Genomic DNA, 14,947 nt, shown 5'->3' with positions numbered 1-14,947 from the left:
GGCAGGGGATGGGGAGAGCATCCAGGAGGAGGAACAGTGTGAGCAAAAGCTATGAGTCTGGATACCCGGACGCCATAAAATAATGGGTGTTGGATGAGCTAAGCTGACAGTCTCTGGGGAGTGGGAAGGAGGGAGGGTCCTTCCCTTCTATCTGGCCTTGGAGGGTTTGTTGCTGCCCCCACCCCCACTGCAGCTGCTGGCATGGATGGGGCTGTCCCTTCAGCTGCCTTTTCCAGCCACCTCTGGGGCTCCCATGGTCCGCCCCGCCTCTTGGGCTGTGCTGGAGGGAGGGGCGGGGCCAGGAGCCCCAGAGCCCGCTGGGCTTCAGCGGGAGGGCAGCCAGAGCAGGTGGAGGACTGGTGGCAAGAGGCGGAGGCGGAGGGGCTGCCATGGCTTGGCCTCTGGGGCCAGAGCACCAGTTCCCACCTGTCCCCTCCTTACAGGCCCCTGGTGCCTGCCAGACGTTTGCCTTTGCCGGGGCCCCTGCCTGACCAGCCTCCCCACACCATCCAGTTGGGATTTGGGGGCTGAGCTGTGGGGGTCTCAGAGCCAATGCAGTGCCGGCTCCTCAGGGGCCTGGCAGGAGCCCTCCTCACCCTCCTGTGCATGGGGCTCCTCTCCCTTCGGTACCATTTGCGCCTGTCCCCGAAGAGCGTGGAGACCCCCAGGCTGAGCCCACCAAGCCCTCGCTCCCATGAGCTGCAGCTGCAGGATGTCTTCATCGCGGTTAAGACGACCGGTGCCTTCCACCGCTCTCGCCTGGAGCTGCTGCTCGACACGTGGGTCTCCAGGACCAGGGAACAGGTGACAAGCCGGTCATGGTGGGCCCCAGACGTGGCGCCTGGCCTGTGGGGCTCATGGATGCCTTTCTACTGGGTTGGGGTCCCTGGCAGTCTCGAGGAAGAAGCTGCCTGCTCTCTCCCCCTTCCTCCCAGGATCCAGGGAATCCCGTGGCCCTGGTTGTACCCCTAGCCCCTGAGACGCTGCTCCTCAGGCCTGCTGCTCTGGCTCTTTTAGGCGCCAGGCTGGGCTCATGCTCCAGGCTTCCGGGTCCCTCCTGGGGTTTCCTCTACTCTCTGCACGTTCCTGCACAGGCTTCACTCCTGCGCAGCCTGACCCAGCCTGGCATTGGGGGCAATCAATGGTGGGTGTTGGGCAGCTGGGGCAGAGGCCTCTAAGGAGTCCTGGCTGACACGACCCCCACTGGGATGCCCCCAGTTCAGGCCCTGGGTGCTGGGAGCACAGGGGCTGAGCCCCTGAGGTGGGGGCCATCTAGGTGGGGCCTGTTGGGGAGAGGGCTGGAGTAGGGGGCACCCTTTCAGAGTTCCTACCAGCCCCTGCCCCCATGACTCTGGTGCCGGGGTATGCCGAGCGGAGTGCCACCTCAGCCCCCGTGCTCCTGTCCTGTGGGGCAGTGTCTGAGGGAGGGAGGGAGGCAGGGTATGTGCTGTGACTTGGGGGCTGAGGCAGACGTGGGTAGGAGGTCGGGGCAGAGCCTGCCCGGCAGGGGGGACTGGATGTGTGTGCACGTGCATGGAGCCGAAGTGGCAGTGCTGGACGTGCTGACATGGCATGAGGGTGACCAGAGCTCGCGGCCCCTGTCTTTCCCCAGAGGTGGCTCTGCCAAGCTGAGTCTGTCTCATCCCCTCCCCGCTCACAGTGCCTCCTCCAGCAAAGTCAGTGACTTGGGGGTGTTGGGGACTGTCACCTCTGGGGGAGCTGGAGGGGCAGGTTTACACTCACACGCACTCACACGCACTCACACACACATGTGCACGTGAATGCACATGCTGTCCCCACACTTTGGCGGGTGGCTTAGGGAAGGAAGTGACTGAGCCTCTAGAGGGGGTTAGGGACTCCTGGAGACCAAGGATGGGGGGGTGATACCTGGCAGAGGCCAGGGCCTCCTGGGGCAAGGGCACCCCCGCCCCCTGTAGCAATTTCCTGGCCCTGATGCCCCAGCACCCTGGGTTAACCCATTCCCCACCAGGCCCCCAGCACCCCAGTCTCTTCCCTGGGGCACCCCTCCCACAGCTTCTCCTTGCGGGGTGAATCTGGTTTAACTTGCGGAAGTCGCCGAGCCCAGCCCTCCCCACAGACCTTCCTGTTTATGGCGCTGTGTCTGTTGTGCCCGGGAGTGTGGCCTCACGTGGTCTGACGCCCTTTCCTGTCTCGTCTCGATCACCACGGCAGTGCCCTTGCCCTGGACGAGGAAACTGAGGCCTGGGAGGAGGAAGCACTTTCCTTCTCTGCTGAGACCTGGGGTCCCAGAGCTTGGTTGGGGGGAGCCTGGGTGGCGGGCCTGGCAGGACCTGGCCAGCAGAGGAGAGGCCAGCAGCCAGCCCCTCGGAGTCCCGGATGCAATCCCAGATGCCAGCCAGGCAGCTGGAGGGAGGACCTGTGTGTCACAGGGCCGGGCTCTGTTGAACCCTCTCAACAACCCCGAGTGGCAGCTGTTATGGGGTCGGTGGCACATTCTTGTCCACCCAGAATGTGCCGCCCTGGCGTGCACATTATTTCAAACGGAAAACAATGAAAGCCAGCAGGCTCAGGAAGAGGTTTAGACGTCTGCCTTTCCTGCCTAACGGGCCTCGGGTAGAAGAACCTGCTTCAGGAAGGGGGCCTCACTCAACGCCAGCCCCCTTAGCACCTTCGAACTAAGTGTGACAGGCAGGGAGGGTTCGAGCTCAGTCTGTTTGCTAGATCCCCCTTTCTGTCCCACTGTTTCTGGGTGGCCCTGCGAGAATCCATTTCCCAAATGTTTACTCCTTCTCATCTACCTGTGATTTGCCTGCCTCCCCCTTTTTAGTCCAGAAGTCTCACTATTTTTGGAATTTCCCTGCTCATGTGAACTTCCTGTGTGCAGGTATCAAAATTGGATTTTCTCCTGCTAATCTGCTGTATGTCATTTGAACCATTGACCAGGCAGGACAATTGAGGCGGTAATGGGAAAGTGTCCCCAGCTGACACTCTTGTTCTTCCCATTTCACAGGCAAGAAAACTGAGCACAGTTGAGCAAGCAGAGGCAGGAGCTGAATTCACTCAGTTGAACACCCATGCTCACCCTCAGTGCAAGGGGCAGAGTCTAGAATCTTGTCTTCTAAGGCAGAGTTGAAACAAGGAAGAATCCTCAAATGGAGAAAGAGGAGGGGCCCAGGGAGACCCACTTTTGCCGCCGCATCTGGGCCCCCTTTGTCTCCACCTTAGGCTCATCTTTCCTTCTGATCTTGGCTCTCAGTTTCCCCATCTGCACAGGAGAGGCGGGTCTTGGAGCCTCTCTTGGCTCTGCCGTCAGGAGGGGGCCTGAGCTGGTTAACTCCAGGGCTGGGTGCCCGCCCCAGCTGGTTAAGGGCGGCCTGGTGGCAGGTGGGCCTTTGTAACAGTGGGCTGGAGCTCGTGTGCGGGCCTTTGTCCTGGGCAGAGGGGGTGGGCCTGAGGAGGAGGCCCGTTTTGTGATCCAAGAGGAGGCTTTCTCTTCCCCACAGTTCCCTCCAAGGCTGGGGTGGGCTGGGGCGGGGCTGGGGTGGGAGAGCTGGGTGCCCTGCCCCTCCCCTGCTCTGGAGCAGATGGCCCTCTAGCCAACCCCTCCCCCCCTCCCCCCCCGCGGCTGCCTGGCCCTTTGTTTTCCTGCAAGGTTTTAACCATTGTCAGGGTCCTCTCTTTAAACAAATCACATGTAACCCTTGCTCAGAGGACACTGCCCACTGCCCTGTGCCAACCTCAGCATTCCCATGCGCCCTGCCCAGCCCCCACGCCCTGCTGTGGGACCCCTCCTTTCCTGTTCCCCCTACCGGTTCATTCTGGATTACTGGCCCATCAACAAACATTCCCTGGCCCATTTGGCCCATGCTCCAAACTCTAGAAAGTTCCTCCATCTGGTGGCTGTTTGGTGGTAAAAGTTCGTCAGGGAGTGAGGAAAGAAAGGCCTGACTTATTTTACTGGCCCCCTTGGGGGTTGTGTTGAAAACAGACATGGAGTTGGGGGCAGGACAGAGCCCAGGGAAAAGGTGACTGCCAGCAGAGCGGCAGGAGGTGACGCGGGTGGGCGGGGCCGCAGCGTGGCCGTGGAGGCTGGTGGGGAGAGGTTGCATCCTGGGTCATTTACAGGTTGGCTGGACAGAATTTGCTGGCAGACTGGATGGCGGTGTGAGAGGAGAGGAGGCACGATGACCCCGAGGTGTTGGGTCCCCAAAAGATGGGGAGTCTGAGAGGAAGTGCAGGTCTGGGGGAGTGGGGAGCTCGGCGCTGAGGCTCAAGTCTGAGGAGCCCCCTGTGGCGGGGTGTCATGGCTATGGGCAGATTGGAAAGCAAGGGAGAGGGCCCAGGCCTGTGGGCTTGAGTCCCAGCTCAGCACCTGCCAGCTGCACGGCCTTGGTCCGTCACTCAGCCTCAGTTTTGCCGTCTGTGATAGGGACAGGTCGCAACACCTGTGACCATGCTTAGGGAGTTTGTCAGGGACCAGGAGGGTGCACACAGCGGGTGCCTGCCCAGCCCGGGAGAGCGGGACCAGGTCAGGAGGTGAGATTTCTGCTGCGTCAGGGCCCAGCTGTGGAAGTTGTGGCTGTCCCCTGAAGTCCTGCGGTGTCCCAACGCGTGGGTCCTTTCACAGTCTGTCTCCTGCCAGTGTGTAGGGTCAGGTCTGTGTGGTAGTGAAGGAGCCAGATGGACCTCTGTGGGGGCGGCATGTAGGAGAAGGTGTGATCTGCGAGGCTGCGTGACTGACAGGCTCCCTGGGCCGGGTCAGCGAGCGAAGTCGTGTGTCAACAACAGCTGGGCTGTGAAGGGAACCAAAGCCTCGCCCCCTGGAGCTGCAGTCTGGGATATTGATTTGAAGCTGTTTGTGAAGAAACAAGACTCAGAGGGAGCCTTTGACCCTCCCCCCTTTCCCACGTGAGAAGCCTGCTCTCAGAGGAGCCTTGCCCTCATCACCATAGGGATCTTCGCCCTAGCAGGAAGACCCCAGGCCGCTGTCAGACACCCCCGTGCCTCTGTTGCTGAGCTGCCCAAACCGGGCTTTTCCTGCCCTGTGTGTTCCTCCCTTCCTCAATGACCTGTACATCGCCCACCCTCACTTCTGAAACCTCATACCCACCCCCCGCTTTCCGCTGTGTCCAGTGTCACCTATGCCCAGCCTGGCCTCCCGGTCTTTGGAACTTCCGCGCCTGTGTGGATTTCCCATGTGCGTGGATGAAAACTTTGATTTTCTCCTGTTACTCTGCCTCGGTTAGTTTGGTTAGCAGCCCAGCTAGAAGCACCTAGAAGGCGGGAGGAAGTGTATTAGCATGTTTTTAGCACCACAGATGTGTATGTGTGTGTGTGTGTGTGTTTTATTGTGGGGGGTAGCTGAGAAAGTCTCGTTGTCCTAGGGGAGTGTGTGACGGTGAGGGGGTGTGTGTCTGTCACCCAAGGAGGACAGAGGCCTGCTGGGCGTGGATGTGCCTAGACGGGGAGGGGGAGGGGGAGCAGGGGGGAGGGGTTCGTGGGGGCTCCCCTCCCACCATGCCACTGCCCCTGGCGAGCCCAGTCCTGACCCCTCTCTCTCCTTCCCAGACATTCGTCTTCACTGATAGCTCGGATGAAGGCCTCCGGGAGAGACTGGGTAACTCTGCCTGGTCTGGTTGGGGGGCTGTCCCCTGGCTTGGGAGTCCCCGGGAAAAACAAGGCTGCTTACTCTCTGCACCTGGGGATTCCCCTTCCCCCAGGGGGAGAGCAAGCTTCTTCCTGGAAGTGGGTGCGGGGCAGGGTGGGGCCATGGCAGACAAGACCCAGGGCACCTGGGTCCCAACGCAGCCCACTGTCCATCAGCTCTGGGGACCTGGGCAGGTCAGCGCTCCCTGACCTCAGTTTCCTGGTGTGTAAACTGAGAGTGCATGGACTGCCCCAGGCCCTCGGAGGTCTAGGAGCTGGGCGGGGGCCTCTGACTTGTCCTCGCTCCTCCAGGGCCCCACCTCGTGGTCACCAACTGCTCTGCGGAGCACAGCCACCCAGCCCTGTCCTGCAAGATGGCTGCTGAGTTTGATGCCTTCTTGGCCAGTGGGCTGAGGTGAGTGCATCTGGGTCTCCGGGGGCAGGTGTGACCTTTGCCTCAGGCCACTTCCTGAATGGGGTGTTGTGTTGAAAGAGGGGAAAAGGGGAAGTTGCTGGGTCCTGCGAATGTTGAATGTCGTCACTTAGGGCTTCCTGTGGTTTGTCTCTGGGCAGACTGGGTTCAAATCCTGCCCTTCACTGGCTGTGTCACCCGGGGCAAGCGTCCAGACCTTTCTGAGTCTTGGTCCCCAGGGGCTAAATGGGCACACCTCCTTCAAGAGCGGACACAGATGCTGCCTGACACAGAACGGTCACCCTGACCGCAGGCTCTGTGACTGTACTCATTGGGTATGGGGGCACGGTGGCCAGCAGCCCTGGGGAAGCCCCCTCCAAGCTCACTGTCCCCCCTGCCTCCACAGGTGGTTCTGCCACGTGGATGACGACAACTATGTGAACGCAAGGGCGCTGCTGAAGCTGCTAAGGACCCTCCCGCAGGCCCTCGATGTCTACATAGGCCGCCCCAGCCTGAACCGGCCCATCCACGCTTCCGAGCCGCAGCCTCACAATCGCACGGTAGGTCGGTCCTGCCTTGACAGCTTGGGGCGGGGGCCAGCCCGTGCCGGGCGGGTCTGGGGCTGGGCCGGGCCAGGGCTGAGGAGGAGCCTGTGGGTTCTCTGGGTTTCAGATTTGGCCTCACGGCTGTGTGTTTGGGCTGGTGGCTTAGCCTCTGGCCCTCAGTCTCCCCTGTGGAAGGGGAGACTTAGATAATGTTGGTCAGGTGGAGAGACCATCACGGAGCAGGGCCTTCCTTGGTCCTTGAGCCGTGGCTCGTCCTGGTCACACAGGGAGTGCGGGGATGGGCTGAGGCTTCCTGACGCCACAGCGGGGCTCCCGGCCACCTGCTGTGTCCTGTACTTGTGCAGGTGGTCACAGTGCTGGACCCCGCTGGGCCAGCTGTTAGCCGCCTTGGACTCAAGCCCCTGAACACTGCCCTCCCCTAGGCGACGCCTCCCTCCAGAGCCCACCGACCAGCACGGGGGACTTGACACCTGGCACAACAGGGCCCCTGGCGCCCGTTTCCACTCCAGACCTGGGTGGGCGCTGGCCAGGGTGCCAGGTTTAGAAAGCAAATAAACAAAACCCAGGGTACCTGCTGAATTTGACTCTCAGGTGAACAAAGAGTTTCTCAGCACGAGCATGTCACATGTTTTCCTACCTGTCTCCAGGACATCACCATGCTTTTGGTGTTGGGGGGGCCAGGCCTCTAGGGCTCCCTCGGCCTCGGGAAAAGGCAGGCCCGGGGTGGCGTGTCTGGAGGCAGTGCCTGCCACGGGAGCTGCGTGTGGGGTGGGGCTGCCCCCCTCCCTAGGTCACCATCTGCCCAATTAGAGAAACCAAGAGAGCAGGAAACACAAAACCTTAATTACCAGCAGCTAATGAGCCTCTGAGTCCTAATTAAATCCTCCTGGGCCCCAGGGTGTGCATCTGTGAGTGGATTTCAGGTGAGCTGAGGGGTTCCCTGGGCTCCCACACCACCTCACCCCTCCTGACCTTAGAGGTGGCAAGCTCCGCTCTGGAGCCAGATGCCCTGCGTTCACACACCAGCCCTGCCACTTCTTGGTTTTGTGACCTTGATTGAAGTCACCTCCCCTCTCTGTGCCTCAGTTTTCTCATCTGTGAAATGGGTGGTAATAGTCCCTTCCTCATAGGGTGGCCGTGAGCAAAAAGAGAAAGAGTTAAGTGGCATCTAGCCAAGCGCTTGGAGCGGGACCTGATATGTAACAGGCACGATAAGTGTTAGCAACCAGTGCCCACCTGGCTCAGCCTCAGCCCGGTGCAGCCCACTGCTACGCACATCCATGAGGCAACAGCTGTGTGCTCGGGAGAAGGTGACCTTAGGGAGCTCGTTTGACCACGAGGTGGGACAGCTGAAAGGGTGCGGGGTTTCTCCAAAGCCCCAGGGCGATTCATGGCTGAGTTCCCGGGCCTCTCAGAGGATCTGGAAGAGGCCTTGGTGATGTCGGGCAGGCACAGAAAGTGGTTTAAGTTCCAAAGGGATGTTATTGGTCCCTGAGATTGAGATGTCAAGGGGTGTGCTGGCCTCCAGGAGGTATGACCGGCAGGACAGTCAGTGTATGTGTCCCCCTGCAGGTGGCATCAGGATTATAGCTGTGAGCCTGGTGGAAACATCTCTTCCTCATAGCTAGCCTAGAAAGCTCAGGAAGGGACTCTGATTGGCTGTCCTAAGTCATGTGCCTGTTGCAGAGCCAATCACGGAGTCAAGGGGTGTGGGTGGCCCTGTGGTCATTTCTGGGGCACCTGCTCACCTCTGTGGCCTGGGTGAGCAGGTGGTATTTGGCAGCCCCTCCCAAACCACGTGGGCTAAGGCAGAGGCATTTCTCTGGGGAAAGGGGTAAGGTGTGCAAGACAGCATGCATGCCCCCTTTAACCAGAACCCCACCAGATTGGGGTCTAACTGGTGTCCCCATCACTGTTAATTAGCTGGGTGACTTTGGGCCTCGGTTCCCTTGTCTATAAAATGGGCACAATAATGTTAGGCTGTAGCAAGACTCTGGGGCAGTAGGAAGTAAAAAGCTTTGGACCCACACTAGCTAGAGGTGAGGGGTGGCCCTACTGTTGCCCGAACCCCCCAGCCTCCCACCCCAGGCTCATGCTGCACCTTGGCTCTCCCCTCCCCTCCCCCTAGAGGCTGGTACAGTTCTGGTTCGCCACTGGGGGTGCCGGCTTCTGCATCAACCGCAAACTGGCTTTAAAGATGGCCCCGTGGGCCAGGTAAGCAGAGACCACAGGTGGGTGGGGGAGGGGGAGGGAGGGTGGGGGATGCTGAGAGCAGGTGGTGCCTGTTGTGTGTGGGGACTTGGCAGCAGGAAGGACCTAAGCGAGAGCTCTGAAGGTCCCAGAGTAGGCCGGAGGAGGCAGACACCAGAACTGAGCTCTGCTCCGCCAGCCGGTCCCCGAGGAGGGCCTTCTGGGAGGCGGGAGGCCTCTAGGTGTTCAGGGTGCAGGCCGGCGGCCATAGCTCACTCTGTCCCCAGCGGCCACCACTTTGTGGACACCTCCGCACGCATCCGGCTGCCTGATGACTGCACTGTGGGCTACATAGTCGAGTGCAAGCTGGGGGGCCGCCTGCAGCCCAGCCCGCTCTTCCACTCCCACCTGGAGACCCTGCAGCTGCTGCAGGCCGCCCAGCTCCTGGACCAGGTGAGCGGCCTTGGTGCAGGTGGCACTGGGGGAGGTGATCATGTGTCAGGCTATCCCTACTGACAGGGACACTGAGGGAAAGGGCCCCCTGGAGGGCATACAGTGACTCTGTACCTTCAGACCTCAAGGGTGTGATGCTAACCTTCTGTGATCTGGTCCCCAAGTGCCAGCTGGAGGACCTGCGCAGATGAGATGAAGTTGCCTTCAGGTTCAGAAAACCTTGCTCCCAACCTGGTACTTCCTGTCTGTCTCTCCTTTCTTCAGTCTTCCAACCTCCCCACAAATCTCCGAAGGGGCCAGGCCTGTCCTCTCCAGCTTTGCGGGTCAGCAGCCCCTTCCTTCATCAGAACTTTCCTGCTCGCTGCTTTTCCTTCCCACCCAGATGTTACTGGGAAGGACCAGGTCTTTGGTGAGGACACTCAAGCGCAGTGTCAGGCTCGGGAAGGGGTGGGCCCCATCCTCCCACGCCCCCACCTGGCAGGTAATGACTCTGCTGAGGTCCCACTGGCACTGCCTTGCACACAGATGCTCTTCTCCAGCTCCTGGGTTTCCAGCCCTGTGGGTGGTCCTGGCTGGGAGGTGGCGGGATCTGCTGCCCAGTAGTACGGTCAGAATCCTTCTGGCCCCAAGTGAGAGCAAAGTGACACTGACTGGATAAATTAAAAAGGGCAGTTACGCACCCATGCATGTGAGAAGCTGAGGGCTTGGCTTGGCTTGGCTTGCTGATGCGGATGGGTCTGGGCCTTGGGACTCTGCTCCCTCTTTCATCTGCCTTCTCCCACACGGGCCTCCATTTCAGGCAGGCTCGACCCCTTGCGAGCAAGATGGCAGGCTCAGGTTTCTCTCAGCCCAAGGAGGAGAGCGCCTCCTTCAGCCAGATGCCAAGGGTGGTGCTCACTAGTCAGGTGGCCTGCTTGGGTCACATGACCTGCCCCCTACCAGTGCCTGGAGTTAGTCTAGGTCGGTGAGGCCTGGGACTGGGGTGTAGAGTTGGTCCCATTAGGACCTCAGGGCCCGAAGCCAGGAAAGAGGGACAGGTTTGGGGCAACCAAAACCAGGGCACCCTAATGGGGTTTCCAGAGCGCCCCCTGTGCCAGGCACCACATCGGCGGCTTTGCCTTCTTTAACTCTCTGGCTCCTCACAGGATTCACAGGAGGTTGGTACCAACATTGCTTCCACTCTATGATGAGAAACTGAGGCCCAGAGAGTGGAGCCCCCCATGGCACACCACTAGTGCACTGGTGGGGTGGCCCCTGAGCCAGTCTGTACCCACTGTCCTTGACAGTCTCTCAACTGGGGTCATTATTCCCATGTTCTTGTTGCTAATGGAGACCCCGAGCTCTGGGGCGGGGGGAGAGGGATTTGCCAGCCCCCCCCAGTGAGTCTCGGGAAGCCTCCACCCAGCACCCAGCTTACTGGAAAGGCGCCTTCCCTCTTGAGCCTCAGTCTCCCAACCTGCAGGTGAGGGATCATGGCAGCCTCCCATGTGACCAGGGCTGTTGGGGGCGCAAATGGGATCTGGGCTGGAAGATGGTCTAGAAGCTTAAAGTACTGGGGGGTGGGCTGGGCTCCCCGGTGGGGCACCCACTGCTGATGGGGTTTCAGGGGCAGAGGCAGGCTTTCTGTACCCTCAAGATGCCTTGCGTGCCTTCCTTCTCTCGCCCAATTCTGCTCCCTTGTGGGGTCCCCAGTGGAATGCTCCCAACCCTTCCCACTCTTCTCTGCTTCTCCCTGCCCAGGTCACCCTCAGCTACGGCGTTTTTGAGGGAAAGCTCAACGTCATTAAGCTACAGGGCCCCTTCTCCCCTGAGGAGGACCCTTCCAGGTGGGTCTGGGGCTGAGACTGTAGGATGGGAGGAATGGGGGCTGAGCCCAGGACTGCAAAGGTGGGGGAGCTGGGAGTGAGGGATGTGAGAGAGGCCCCAGGGCTGACAGCACAGAGCTGGGAGGGAAGGGCACGGAGTTTGGTCCCTGCTCCACCACTGGCTTGCTGTGTGATCTTGGGCAAGTGCCTTGCCCTCTCTGGGCCACAGTCTCCACATTTTGTAATGCAAGGAGACTGGGCATTGTGGATCTGAAGGGCTTCCCTAGCTCTGACCCTCTGGGATTCCTCAGGAGCCCCCAGAAGACTGAAATGTCTTTGCTGAGTAAAGGGCTGCTCTAATGGAGGGCCTCCAGGGTTTGATGGGAATTTTTATTTGATCTTTAAAAAAAATTTTAATTTTTTAAAGTATGTTTTATTGATTATGCTATTACAGTTGTCCCGACTTTTTCTCCCCTTTATCCCCATCTGCTCTGCACCCCCCACCCTCCAGCATTCCCTGCCCCCTTAGTTCATGTCCATGGGTTGTACATATAAGTTCTTTGGCTTCTCCATTTCCCATACTATTTTAACCTCCCCCTGTCTATTTCGTACCTACCATTTATGCTTCTTATTCCCTGTACCTTCCCTCCCCCTCACTCCCCCTCCCCTTCCCTGCTGACAACCCTCCCTGTGATCTCCATTTCTGTGGTTCTGTGCCTGTTCCAGTTGTTGTGACCTTCTGTAGGCTCCTTGTTTCCTTGATGCTCTTCAATGATTTTTTTCGGTGGGTAGAAGGTTGGAATGGGGGCTGAGGTGTCACCTGGGCACCTGGGTCTGCCCCTAATCTAGCCACAGGTTGCCTGGGGCTGTCCAACTCTGTCCCTGATCGCTGTAGAGCAGCTCAGAGCACAGCCTGTGATGTACGGTGGCAGGAGGGGACAAGACCTGTTCCCAGAAGTGAAGGAAGACAGTGTGACTGGACGGTGGGAGAAGATAGAAGGGGAGCGTCACATTCATTTGGGGAGGTCACGAGGGACTTCCCCTCCCCCCAAGGCTTTGTGTCTGGACTTTGAGTTTCTCTGGAGCATGGAGAAGGAGCGGGGGAAGGCAGGACCCCTGGGGAAGGCAGGACTCCTGGCTGATGCTCTGCAGAATTGTCCATCTAGGGGTGGAAGGCTCACAACTGTTCCCAGGGCTGTGGGGCCAGGGAGCTGCCTTCTGATGGGGTGAGCTCCCCATCAGTGGAGGCATGGCTATCCTGCCAAGAGGCTTAAGATTGATGTTAAGTTCTCTAAGCCTGAAGGTTCTAGTATCACTGGGTTTCTGCCCATGGGGCTGAAGCCAGCTGGGGACTCAGCTCTGTAGGGTTGGATGGTCCAGTCTCAGCTCAGGTCTCTTCATGGCTTCTCTGGCCTTTGAAGTCTCTCTGAACCCGTGGTTCTCAACCAGGGCCCACTTTGCCCCCTGAGGACACTCGGCAATGTCAGGAGATATTTTTGAAAGTTACGACTCAGGGAGATGCTGCTGGCATCTGGTGGGCAGAGTCCAGGGATGCCGCTCAACATCCTGCAAGGGACGGGACAGCCCTGCACGAAGAGTTAGCGGGCCCCAGGGGTTAAGAGTGCTGAGATGGAGAAGGCCTACTCAAACCATCGTTGTGACATGCGCCCCCTAGGGGCCGACAGCGGTGAGGGTGGGAGTGGCGTGACCACCCTGTCCATTTCTGGTCTCTCCCCAGGTTCCGCTCCCTGCACTGTCTCCTCTACCCAGACACTCCTTGGTGCCCACAGCGGGCGGCCCGATGAGTCCTGAACTGCTGGGCCACTGTGGAGCTGAGGCCCCTGGTTGTCCCTCACCTCCCAAGGCAGCCCAGAGGGCCTGTGGCAAGTGCCTGGGGCCAGATCCTCCCTGGCAGAGCCTCCAAGTGGTGGGCAAGCCCAGGATTGGGTGATGACAGGGGGTGGAGGCATCCCAGACTCCTGGGAGGTGGGGACCAGGGACCAGGTGAAGGCCAGAGAGGCCCCAGGGGCCGGGCTCCCATGGGCCCTGGGTGGTTGAAATGAACAGGGTGGACGGCTCGGGTGCCCTAACCCTCAGAGAATTACATGGGCCCCTGGGTGGGGTGTGGTCCCCACTGCCAGCTCTGGTCTCTCAGTCATTCCCCTGGGGTCACGCACTGGGCCACCCACCCCTGAATCCCTTGGCTGGGTCCCCAAGCACTGAGGGGATGTAGGTGAAACAGGAGTGGAAGGCAAGGCCTGGGCAGGTACTGTTGTTACCGACCAGGCTCCAGCTCCTTGCCCCCCACCCCTTGCCACTGGAACCCGGCTTTGTTTGGGTGTTGGCCTGCCCAGATCAGACCACGGATCAGTGACGGGCCGGCCAACCCGATGCTCCTTTGCCCACTTGCTTAGCTTCCCTTGCTGTTAGGAGCCCCCGTGTGCTCTGGCTCAGCCCGGAGTCAGAGCTCCTGTTAGTGTGAACTAAGCAGAGCCAACAGAAAGGATTCTGGGGAAGTTCTGCAGCCCCACGCTCTGTCTTCCTGCTATGAATGTGGGTGTGACGTCTGGACCTGGGGCAGCTGCCCCGCTGCCGTGAAGGAAAGGCCAAGACCGTCATCCACACCTGTCTTGTCTAGCATCTGGCCCTGTGAGAAAATTAAACGCCTATTTGTTCAAGCCTCTCTCGGCCCAGCAGTATTTTTTGGTACTCACAGACAAAACGTGCCTGACTGGGGCAGGGTCTTCCATCTGTCGGTCACAGGGGTGATGGCCGTGTTGATTTGGGTCCCCAGCTCCACATCCTTGCCCGGCCCTCGCTGGCTGTGTGGCCTTGGGGAACCCACATGGCCCCTCTGGCCTGTTTGGCCAGAGGCTCCCATTCTTGCAGATGAGATAAAGAATGCCTTCTTCACGGGTTGGTACCTGGAGGAGACCGGACCATGTTTGTAGGGCACAGCACGGAGCCTGGCGTAGAGAGGCGCCTGGCTCAGTGAACGGTGACCACTTTTGGTGTGTGAGTCGTGGTGTGACAAGGAATGAGTGTGGCATGTACCCTTCTACACATGTCTGTGCATAAGGCTTATGTGTGGTATATGCATGCCCCATCACACATGCGTGTGTGGGTACATGTGTGTGAGTATGTGTATGCCTTGTGGTATGTGGGAGCTATTCCTCCATTTCTCTGCCCTCAGGGCCTGGGTTACAGGTGGCCAGAGAATCAGGGGGGCAGAATGGAGACTCGGGGCTGAGGAATTCATCCTCTGGTGTTGGAGAAAGGGGAGATTTGACAGCCAGGGCAGGAGCTGGACAAATGCAAGTGCCTTTAGCATTTCAGTTCCCAAGGAGTCGGGTGAGTGACTGAAGTGATCACGGGGAAACTTTAGGCCGGAGGGTACATGGTCCGGGAGGGTTATGGATGGGAGGTCCCCTCCCCACCTGCATCATGCCCGGTGATGTGGGAAGTGGGGACTCTGGGCTGGGGGAAGAGGGAGGAGAGAGCCTAAGGGAGGGAGGGGCTCCTTCGGAGTGCACCCTCCAGCCCTTGAGGGGCTTGTCCCTACTGCAGCTCTGCCTGCCACCACTGAGCACCAGCACCTCAGCCCCGTCTTCCCGGAGCGACCTGAGCCCCAGCGAGGGTCCGCTGTGTGCTGGTGGTTGCCTGGCAGGTCGGATGCCGAGCCAGATGCTCAGGCTATTCCAAAGCCTCCTTTCTTTCTGGGCTGACCGGATGCCGGGTTGGGGGACTGTGAGCTGAGGAGGAGTGGCCCCTGGCCCCGCAGCCCGTGGTGGTGGCGTGGTGCCCTCCCCACTCAGTATGTGCAAGGCTGCCTGCCGGCCTGCTTTTAGAAGCAGCAGCAGATTCGTGAGCTGTTCCCGATTCCGAGGGTCGAG

General features: G+C 59.7%; 1 protein-coding gene across 2 annotated transcripts; it reads left to right on the top strand.

The window, feature by feature from the left end:
* The first annotated feature begins 311 nt into the window (after window positions 1-311).
* Window positions 312-13,032, top strand: MFNG (MFNG O-fucosylpeptide 3-beta-N-acetylglucosaminyltransferase). Of its 2 annotated transcripts, XM_045186855.3 has the most exons (9): window positions 312-804; window positions 5,116-5,223; window positions 5,551-5,599; window positions 5,941-6,043; window positions 6,447-6,600; window positions 8,735-8,820; window positions 9,084-9,249; window positions 10,990-11,075; window positions 12,793-13,032. In XM_045186855.3, the coding sequence occupies exons 1-9, from the start codon at window positions 553-555 to the stop codon at window positions 12,857-12,859; spliced, it is 1,071 nt and encodes a 356-aa protein (XP_045042790.2). In that variant the 5' UTR covers window positions 312-552; the 3' UTR covers window positions 12,860-13,032. The 2 variants fall into 2 exon arrangements, with proteins under 2 accessions (XP_045042790.2, XP_024435184.2); XM_024579416.4 differs by lacking the exon at window positions 5,116-5,223 and having other exon boundaries at window positions 313-804.
* Window positions 13,033-14,947: the final 1,915 nt, after the last annotated feature.

This window comes from Desmodus rotundus, chromosome 3 (genome assembly GCF_022682495.2).
Source record: "Desmodus rotundus isolate HL8 chromosome 3, HLdesRot8A.1, whole genome shotgun sequence".
In the NCBI taxonomy this organism is placed as follows: domain Eukaryota; kingdom Metazoa; phylum Chordata; class Mammalia; order Chiroptera; family Phyllostomidae; genus Desmodus; species Desmodus rotundus.
This window is presented reverse-complemented; position numbering and strand designations above follow the sequence as displayed.

Coding starts and splice junctions, on each gene's coding strand:
- MFNG (XM_045186855.3), top strand. CDS start 553: ATGCAGTGCCGGCTCCTCAGGGGCCTGGCAGGAGCCCTCCTCACCCTC. Junction 5,224..5,550: donor TCTCCTGTTACTCTGCCTCG/GTTAGTTTGGTT, acceptor TCTCCTTCCCAG/ACATTCGTCTTCACTGATAG. Junction 5,600..5,940: donor AGGCCTCCGGGAGAGACTGG/GTAACTCTGCCT, acceptor TCGCTCCTCCAG/GGCCCCACCTCGTGGTCACC.